Below are 10,434 nucleotides of genomic sequence, written 5' to 3' on the forward strand. Positions count from 1 at the left end.
CCGCCCCTCCATCTCTAATAAAAATTTTGAAAAATAAAAAAATAGGCCGGGCGCGGTGGCTCAAGCCTGTAATCCCAGCACTTTGGGAGGCCGAGACGGGGGGATCACGAGGTCAGGAGATCGAGACCATCCTGGCTAATACGGTGAAACCCTGTCTCTACTTAAAAATACAAAAAACTAGCCGGGCGACGAGGCGGGCGCCTGTAGTCCCAGCTACTCGGGAGGCTGAGNAGAATCTTCCACAGCAGATATTATTTTTTTATTTTTTTATTTTTTTGAGACAGAGTCTGACGCCCAGGCTGAAGTGCAGTGGCGCGATCTCGGCTCACTGCAACCTCCGCCTCCCCAGTTCAAGCGATTCTCCTGCCTCAGCCTCCCGAGCAGCTTGAATTACAGGCGCCCACCACCCCTGGGTAATTCTTTTGTATTTTTAGTAGAGATGGGGTTTCACCATATTGGCCAGGCTGGTCTCAAACTCCTGACCTCAAGTGATCCACCCGTCTCGACCTCCCAAAGTGCTCGGATTACAGACATCAGCCACCATGTCCGGCCCCACAGCAGAGATTCTTAACTTGGGGTCCAGGAAGCCCCTGAAATTGCTTGCAAATATATAAGCATAAACATGTTTTTTAGAGGGACGGTCCCTTACATGCACAAGACTCCAAAATGTTAAGAAACACTGGGGTAAATGAAGAAGCAAGCACCTCTGGGAAAGAGGTCCCGCACCACCATGCATAGTGTCTGCAATGCAGAACCAGAGGGGACCTTTGGGATGGTCCACTGTAGTTGAGCCACCATACTCAAAGATGGGGACCCTTGATAGATGCCTTGATGGAGCAAGCAGAAGGTCGCCAGGAAGTTCTCTGTCCTCCACCATTTATCCCTTTTATGGACTTAAAAATACAGTCACAAGATTGAAGTGCTTTTGCTTCCTAGGAAATATGGTATTGTTCATTTATTCAGTCAACGTTAACTGACTGTGTGCCACTGTGTGCCAAGCTCTGTGCTAGACCGTGGGACCACGTGCTTCTCACCCTGAAGATTCCCAGTAGAGAAGACACATACCAAACTGCCCATAGAATGGGGCTGCCTTATTCATTTCTGTATTCTCCAAGCCTCGCCCAGTGCCCAGCACGTAGTAGGAGCTCAATAAATAAGAAGTGCCTTGGGCAGTAGGATAATGTCGTGGGTAAGCATTTAGAATCAGAGAACCTGGGTTTGTATCACAGCTTGTCCACTTCTTTGGTGTGTGACTCTGGGCAGGTCACATCTTTCTGAGACTCGATTTCTTCATCATGTCACATGGTGTGAACTTGCATCACACAGTCTTGTGGGGATTATGGGAACTAAACTGTGAAAAGAGGCTGGGAGTGGAGGCTCACGACTCTAATCTCAGCACTTTGGGAGGTCAAGGCAGGTGGATCAATGGAGCCCGGGAGTTTGAGACCAACCTGGGCAGCATAACAAAACCCCATCTCTACAAAAAAATACAAAAATTAGCCAGGCGCAGTGATGCATACTTGTAGTCTCAGTTACTCAGGAGGCTGAGGTAGGGGAATCACTTGAGCTTGGGAGGTGAGGTTGCAGTGAGCCCAGATCGTGCCACGCACTCCAGCCTGGGTGACAGAGCCAGACCCCATCTCAAAAAAAAAAGAATAAAATAAACTGTGTGGAGAGCCTGGTATACACAGAGTGCTTGATAAGTAATAGCTATCGGAGTTAATATCAGTACCATAATGTCAAAGAGCCCTGGTAAACACTCTGGACTCCTGTTCGCCTTCTAAAGTACAAGGATTAAGCAGATCCCCTCTGTCTCTTCTGTACTAGGATCCTAGGAACTAGAAATGGTGATTGTTTTAGGTGGGCGTGGAGCATCACCTTGTGGAAGAGAGGAAAATTGACAAAAATGTTACAGTTTACTATTAAGAATATATATTGGAATCCACAGTTTTTAAAATATAAGTACGTATACCAAAATACCCTAATGCAAGGTGATCCCCAAATCCAATTTTCCAATTGATTAATAACAAATATTTGCCAGTGAGAAAATAAAATGTGTTTCAGAATCACACAAACCAATGGGGAAAACATAAAATAAATAAATGAAAATAAAATATATTGGCATAGCCCTAATTATATAAGCTTAAGGGAAATCAAATATGCATTTCCAATATTTTGTTAATTTATTTAGATATGACTATACATTTGTATATGTTATGGGGTAATATATAAATATTACTCTTTTCCACTTTCAGTTTTCAAAAAGATTTTTTAACTCAAGCTCTTCATAGGCATCTCCCACTCGGTGTTTCTCCCTCTCCGAGGCAATTTTTGAATCTTCTAAGCCTGTGTTTCGGGACTCAGTATTTTTTACTCCATTAAGCAGAATGAGAGAGAGGCTGTCATGAATCTGGACATTTTTATTTTTAATTTTTTCAGACAGGGTTCCATTCTGTTGCCCAGGCTTGAGTGCAGTGGTTTGATCACAGCTCACTGCAGCCTTGACTTCCCAGGCTCAGGCGATCCTCCCACCTCAGCCTCCCTAGTAGCTGGGACTACAGGCACATGCCACCATGCCCAGCTAATTTTTTTGTATATTTTGTAGAAATGGAGTTTTACTGTGTTGCCCAGGCTGGGAATCTGGACATTCTTAACAAACCTCAGCGACATATTTATGCGTTATTAGGGCATTTTAAAAATGCATCCTATAGGTGCATACTTACGGCCTGCACAGTATCAATGTGGGATTTTCCCTTTCTTTTCTTTCTCTTTCTTTCTCCCTCTCCCTCTCCCTTCTTTCTTTCTTTTTTTTTTTTTTTTTTTTTTTTGAGATGGAGTCTCGCTCTGTCGCCCGGGCTGGAGTGCAGTGGCCGGATCTCAGCTCACTGCAAGCTCCGCCTCCCGGGTTTGCGCCATTCTCCTGCCTCAGCCTCCCGAGTAGCTGGGACTACAGGCGCCCGCCATCTCGCCCGGCTAGTTTTTTGTATTTTTTTTTTTAGTAGAGACGGGGTTTCACCATGTTAGCCAGGATGGTCTCGATCTCCTGACCTCGTGATCCGCCCGTCTCGGCCTCCCAAAGTGCTGGGATTACAGGCTTGAGCCACCGTGCCTGGTGGTTAGTTGAGATCTTTAAAGGCTAAAGTGTCCACCACCAACGGTCAGTTTGCTCTTCAAAATGTTCTTCAGAGAACAGCGCTCCCTGAAGACAATTTTTTAAAAGATTACCTCCTTCCTGTGGATTATTGGTGGGGGGGATAGGGGAGACCTAAATATACACAACAAAACAAGCAGTAAAGGGGTGAGTTTGCCTTTGCTTTTAGAAAATAAAGAGTCAATCCCAGGCCCCAGGACTCCCCAGGCTCAGCCCAAGCCCCCACCCCCTCACCCCGAGGAGCCCGCACCTCCTGATGCCAGGGCAGACGCTACTGAGTTCCTATAGGGAGACAAGGTCTCCTTCTCCCGCAGCAGGAAATAGGGGATGGAGGGGTGGGGGCAGCCCAGCTCCAGGACATTGTGGGACATTCCCAGCCTGAGAACCTTCCTCTCAAGGAAGCCCAAGGGGCACTTGGCTCCATCTCCAGCCTTTTTTCCTGGCAACCTCAAATGGAAAGAGAAAATCCCTCTTTGAAAGCTCAGCAAAGTTTGTTTCCAATTAAAACAAAACAAAACCCAAACAAACAGTTCAGTTTCAGTTTCCGTTCTCAGTCGGCAGGAGAGATGGCTGCTGAACTAAGGCAGCCCAGCAGAGGGAGGCTCAGCTGATGCCTGGAGGGCCCCCTAGCCCTCTCTGCACCCTAAAGAGAAGAAAATAAGCTTAGCCATTCTTCCATCGGTGTCTCAAGCCTGTAATCGCAGCAGTTTCGGAGCCCGAGGCGGGCAGATCACCTGAGGACAGGAGTTCAAGACCAGCCTGGCCAACATGATGAAACCCCATTTCTACTAAAAATACCAAAAATTAGCCAGGCATGATGGCAGGTGCCTGTAATCCCAGCTACAAGGGAGGCTGAGGTGGGAGAATCACTTGAACCCAGGAGGCGGAGGTTGTAGTGAGCTACCACGCCATGGGTGACAGAGCAAAACTCTGTATCAAAAAAAGAAAAAAAAAAAAAAGGTAGCTAACTCTCTAAACCACACCATCTCCCTGCCTTTCTGCAGTTCTGTGGCCTGCTGGACAAAGGCTGGGAGTTGCCCCTTACAGGGCTGGGCAGAGGCAGAGACGATTCATTCCTAGTCCCACAGAGAAGGCAGGCTTCCAGGACTTGTATGACACCAACAGGGACAGGCTAGATGCCTTCGTAAAACGTCCTTCCAGTCTGCCTTCGTAAAACAGCCTCCAGCCCCAGGGAGACTGGAAGGATGAAGCGAAGGATGCCGGGCACAGAATCGGGCAGTTCTTGAGGGATCGGCGCTTCTATAATGAGCTGATTCTGGACCAAGAAGTCAGGGTGCTGAAAGTGGCGAAGGTGAGCACTCAGGAACCCCCGGAGTCCAAATCCCAGCTCTGCCCTGTGGGACTGTGGGGCTGTAGGATGGTAAGGGATGAGTTGTTTTGTCTCTCTGAGCATTAGTCTCTTCCTCTCTAAAACTGGTTTCTAATGCACAATAAATGGGATAAAGCGTAGAAAAGTGCTCTTAAGCAGTAAACTATTCTACAAATCTGGATGATGATGATGATGATGATGATGATGATGATGATGATGATTTGGGATCCAGCTGTCTAAGTGCCAGGGAATCAAGTGGAATATGGATAGCAGGTTTGTATAAAATTTATGTCTTCTGGCCGGGCACAGTGGCTCCCACTTGTAATCCCAGCACTTTGGGAAGCTGAGGGGGAAGGATCGCTTGAGCCCAGGAGTTCAAGGCCAGCCTGGGCAACATAGCAAGACCTCAATTATTTAAAATTTTAACTTTTAATATATTATTTAAAAAATTTTTTCTAAGAAATTAAAATAAAATTTATGCCTTTTGTTTCCTCTTTAACAAGCCCCATTTTACCCCTAAAATGATAAAGGTCATCTATATTTTCATTCTAAAATGGCACTGACTGGTCGGGTGCAGTGGCTCACACTTGTAATCCTAGCACTTTGAGAGGCCGAGGCGGGCAGATCCCAAGGTCAGGAGATCGAGACCATCCTGGCTAACACGGTGAAACCCCGTCTCTACTGAAAAAAAATACAAAAAAAAAAAAAAAAAAATTAGCCAGGCGTGGTGGTGGGCACCTGTAGTCCCAGCTACTCAGGAGGCTGAGGCAGGAGAATGGCATGAACCCGGGAGGTGGAACTTGCAGTGAGCTGAGATCACACCACTGCACTCCAGCCTGGGTGACAGAGTGAGACTCGATCTAAAAAATAATAATAAATAAAATAAAATAGCACTGACTGATTTTGTTAGAAACTACCTAGCAATTAGGTAATATCAGAGGGTACTCTCTGGGTTCAGAGGGTTTGTTAGGAGCTGACCATGGAATCAAATCCCTATTTATAGCTTTATAGCATGGTTTCCCTGGGAAAGTACTAAGCTATAGTTCAACTTTTTTTTTTTTGAGGCGGAGTCTGGCTGTGTCGCCCAGGCTGGAGTGCGGTGGCCGGATCTCAGCTCACTGCAAGCTCCGCCTCCCAGGTTTACGCCATTCTCCTGCCTCTGCCTCCCAAGTAGCTGGGACTACAGGCACCCGCCTCGTCGCCCGGCTAGTTTTTTGTGTTCTTTAGTAGAGACGGGGTTTCACCGTATTAGCCAGGATGGTCTTGATCTCCTGACCTTGTGATCTGCCCGTCTCGGCCTCCCACAGTGCTGGGATTACAGGCTTGAGCCACCGCGCCCGGCCTAGTTCAACTTTTAATATATCACCCTAAATCAAAAATGCCTTAACCATAAATCTAGATTTGGCTCATTTTGCTAGAATGAAAGACATCTAACATTATCTTAAGCAAATCAGACTTCACTTGGGAGTGGCAACGACTGCCAAGAATAAGACTGAAAAGGAAGGAAATGCAGCTTTAACGAATCTTCAGGCCAGGCGCAGTGGCTCTCGCCTGTAATCCCGGCACTTTGGGAAGCCAGTGTAGGCAGATTGCTTGAGCCCAGGAGCTCGAGACCAGCCTGGGCAACATAACAAAACCTCGTCTCTACAAAAAATACAAAAAAAATTAGCCAGGTATGGTAGCATCCATCAGTGGTCCCAGCTACTCGGGAGGCTGAGGTGGGAGGATCACTTGAGGCCAGGAGGTCGAGGCTGCAGTAAGCTGTGATCATGCCTCTGCACTGTAGCCTGGGTGACAGTGTCTCAAAAAAAAAAAAAGAATCTTTAAATATGGAGTTGAAGGCAAATAATCAGGAGTGTTACTAGCAAACTGTGAGCTTCAAAACAAATTCAAGCTTCCGTGGTTGCTTAAAAAGATACAACTTTGCCTTTCTGGCTTTTGACACGTCCACACATCTGAATGTGCCCTAAGCTCCGCTCCCTCTGCTGTAGAGCTCTGGCAGCATCTTTGCTTTCCAGATCCGAAACAAAAACACAAAGAACAGGGGAATCCTGATCAGAACCAGAAACGGAATGCATATTCTCTTAAGAATGGGCTTGAAGGTGTTCAAGTACTTTAACATATGTTATAATAAAGTTCTACTGATTGAAATGCCCTGTCTTGATGGGAGGCGCACCATTTATATGACCTTAAACACTCACATCTTGAAGATCCTATTCCCACCTCTACAGTCCTGGCAGTTCCCTCACTCCTAGTTCTATACCAGAGCCAAAATGGCAAAAACAGAATGCATGTTGTGGCAGAAATTGCTATTTTCCCTCAATACCCTTCCTCCCTTTCTTCCATAGCAATAGAATTTTCAGTTAGGCACATTCCCAAAGGCTAAAGACTACATTTCCCGGCCTCCCTTGCAGCTGGGTGTGACCATGTGATTAAGTTTTGACCATTGGCATTATTTTATATTTTATGCATAAATTAGCATGTTTATTCCTGACAACCTTTACCATTTGCCTGTTGATTTCAGAATCTCCAGGAGCTATCTTCCTCCTGCTTTAGAGTCAGGAAGGAGGATGGAGAAAATGTGATATTAGGCATTGAGACAATTTTTGTGCAAGTTTCTGTCTTTGGGTAGGTTGAAAACTAGATGCAGCTTTATTCTGTGGTGCTCCAGATATCACAAGGAGAAAGTCCCTAAGACCCAGAAGCCCAACTGGGCTGTTTTGCCAGAATACAAGGAGATGAATTATGGTAATGATCAGGGACGGGGCTCCACATTTTCCTACCTTTAAACAGGGAGGCGGTCACAATTCTGTGGAGTTCTGGGGACCTATAGAAAACAGGCTGATATGAGTTAGCAAAAGCCCAGTATCACTGGGGAGGCCAGGAGGCCTCCAGTGAATTTCATTCAGCTCCAAGAAGAGATTCAGAGAAGGAAGGCTTAAGGTTTCAAGGAGGATGGACCTTGGGCTGCTGACTCATTTATTCTACACCCTTGTTTACTTGCGTTTCTATCCAGCCCAGACCCCATGGTCAAGCCAGTCACTCCCTAGTGGATGCCTTCAATTTTCTGCCCATTTGTCCTTCCAGTCCATTCACTCCTGGAACATAAGGACATTTTGGGTTGCAAGTGACAGAGACCCAATTCAAAATAGTTTAAGCAAAAATAAGTAGAATGGGCTGGGTGCGGTGTCTCATACCTACAATTCCAGCACTTTGGAAGGCTGAGGCAGGAAAATCACTTGAGGCCAGGAGTTTGAGCCCAGCCTGGGCAACATAGAGATCTCATATCTACAAAAAATTTAAAAGGTAGGTGTGGTAAGCACACATCTATGGTCCTAGCCACTTGGGAGGCTGAGGTAGGAGGATCACATAAGCCCAGGTGTTTGAGGTTACAGTGAGCTATGATTGTGCCACTACACTCCAGCCTGAGTGAAAGAGTGAGACCCTGACTCTAAAAATACAAATACAAATACACAATAAATAGAATATAATGGCCCATAAAAGTCCAGGGGAAGCTAACATTAGGTACAACTGGACCGTATTAGTCAGGGTTCTCCATAGAAACAGAACCAATAGGGTATACGTGTAGATAAAGAAGAGGGGCTTTACTAGGGGAATTGGTTGCATTAGTCTGGTCTCACACTGCTATAAAGAAATACCTGAGACTGGGTAATTTATGAAGAAAAGAGGTTTCATTGGCTCACACTTCTGCAGTCTGTACAGGAAGCATAGCAACTTCTGCTTCTGGGGAAGCCGCAGGAAACTTACAATCATGGCTGGAGCAGGAGCAAGAGAGAGAAGCAGGAAGTCCTTCACACTTTTTTTTTTTTTTTTTTTTTGATACAGAGTCTTGCTCTGTCACCCAGGCTGGAGTGCAGTGGCGTGATCTTGGCTCACTGCAACCTCCACCTCCTGGGTTAAAGCAATTCTCCTGCCTCAGCCTCCCTAGTAGCTGGAATTACAGGTGCCCAACACCAAGCCCAGCTAACTTTTGTATTTTAGTGGAGACCGGGTTTCACCATGTTGGCCAGGCTGGTCTTGAACTTCTGACCTCAAGCAATTCATCTGCCAGCCTCCTGCACACTTTTAAACAACCAGATCTCACAAGAACTCACTATACAGTATCAAGGGTGTATGGTGCTAAACCATTCATGAGAACTCCACCCTTATAATCCAATCAGCTCCCACCAGGTCCCACCTGCAATGCTGGGGATTACAATTTAACATCAGATTTGGGCAGAGACACAGGTCGAAACCATATCATTGGCTCATATGATACAGAGGCTTAGAAGTCCCAAAATATGCCATCAACAAGCTGGAGACCCAGAGGAGCCAGTGGTGTAAGTCTCAGAGTCCGAAGACCTGAGTGCCTGGAGCTCTGATGTCTGAGGGCAGGAGAAGATGAACGTCCCAGCTCCCAAGGAGGACAGCAAATTCACCACCCTTCCTTCACAAACTGTCCACGCTCTCAGTGGATTGGACAATGCCCACCTACATTAGTGAGGGCAGATCTTCATCCCTCAGTGTACTCTTTCAAATGCTAATCTCCTCTGGAAATAGCCTTACAGACACACCCAGCGATAATGTTTTACTCTCTGGGCGTCCTGATGCCTAAAATTAACTGTCATGTGGATCCAGGAAGCCAGATGATGCTAGAGGGGGTGCCAGCTGGTTTATGTGGCAGGTCAACTCTCCCTGACAATCACACACGCAGACCTGCATAGCACTTCAGTTACACAGACACATTTCCACAGAGCAGCACAAAGAGTACAGGGAAGCTAGAAGCGGATGAGGCGGGGATGCCTGCAGCTGCAAGAAGATGCCTGGGAACAGACACAGAAACTCTCCCCGCCAGATAAGTAAAACACAGCAGCACAAAGGCAGCTGTTTGAATAAATTCATTGGAGAGTCTAAGGCAGCTCTCTGGACCAAGCTGTAAAGGAGATAAGACAGAAATAATCACACAACAGACAGACCTTAAAGGTACTGGGGTTCTCCGCCAGGTGCGGTGGCTCACACCTGTAATCCCAGCACTTTGGGAGCCTGAGGTGGGTGGATCACCTGAGGTCAGGAGTTCAAGACCAGCCTGATCAATATGATGAAACCCTATCTCTACTAAAAATACAAAAATTAGCCAGGCATGGTGGTGTGCACCTGTGGTCCTGGCAACTCAGGAGGCTGAGACAGGAGAATCGCTTGAACCCAGGAAGCGGACGTGGCAGTGAGCCAAGATCGTTCCATTGCACTCCAGGGTGGGCAACAAGAGCGAAACTCCGTCTAAAGAAAAAGCAAACAAACTATATATGTGTGTGTGTATATATATATATATATCTCAGCTGGGAAAAATAGGGATGCCTTCACCATAGGTTTCTCCTTACCCAGTAGGCCGACCTGAGCTTGTGCATGTGGTCACTGGACTCTGACAGGAGCAAAAGAAAGGGCAAGTCCCTCTAGGCCCACACTTTTTAAGCATCTGCTTGCATCACATTTGCTAATGTCCCACTGGCCAAAACCAGTCACATGGCCAAGCCTTGATTTGAAGGAAATAGAGAAATAAACTCCACCTCTTGCCGGGAGAAGCTGCAAAGCCAGCCTTGCAGAGGAGTGTGTATACAGGGAGGAGAGGAAATTGGCATTATTATTATTATTATTATTATTATTATTATTGGTCCAAAATTGTACTACTTGTCTCCTCACTTCTGTTTTTCTTATTATTTTATTCTATGTATTATTTATTTATTTTTTTGAGACGGAGTCTTGTTCTGTTGCACAGGCAGTGGTGTGATCTCGGCTCACTGCAAGCTCCACCCCCCAGGGTTCACGCCATTCTCCTGCCTCAGCCTCCCAAGTAGCTGGAACTACAGGCGGCTGTCACCTCGCCCGGCTAGATTTTTGTATTTTTTAGTAGAGACAGGCTTTCACCGTGTTAGCCAGGATGGTCTCGATCTCCTGA

General features: G+C 46.4%; 1 protein-coding gene across 1 annotated transcript in view; it reads left to right on the top strand.

The window, feature by feature from the left end:
• The first annotated feature begins 1,180 nt into the window (after positions 1 to 1,180).
• OASL (2'-5'-oligoadenylate synthetase like) overlaps positions 1,181 to 10,434 on the top strand; it is a 38,999-nt gene continuing 29,745 nt past the window's right edge. Inside the window, exons 1-2 of the mRNA XM_017872057.1 lie at positions 1,181 to 1,185; positions 4,331 to 4,463. Coding sequence (XP_017727546.1) covers positions 1,181 to 1,185; positions 4,331 to 4,463 — 138 coding nt within the window. The remainder of the gene's footprint in view (positions 1,186 to 4,330; positions 4,464 to 10,434) is intronic.

This window comes from Rhinopithecus bieti, unplaced genomic scaffold (genome assembly GCF_001698545.2).
Source record: "Rhinopithecus bieti isolate Rb0 unplaced genomic scaffold, ASM169854v2 scaffold_6776, whole genome shotgun sequence".
NCBI classification, from domain to species: Eukaryota; Metazoa; Chordata; class Mammalia; order Primates; family Cercopithecidae; genus Rhinopithecus; species Rhinopithecus bieti.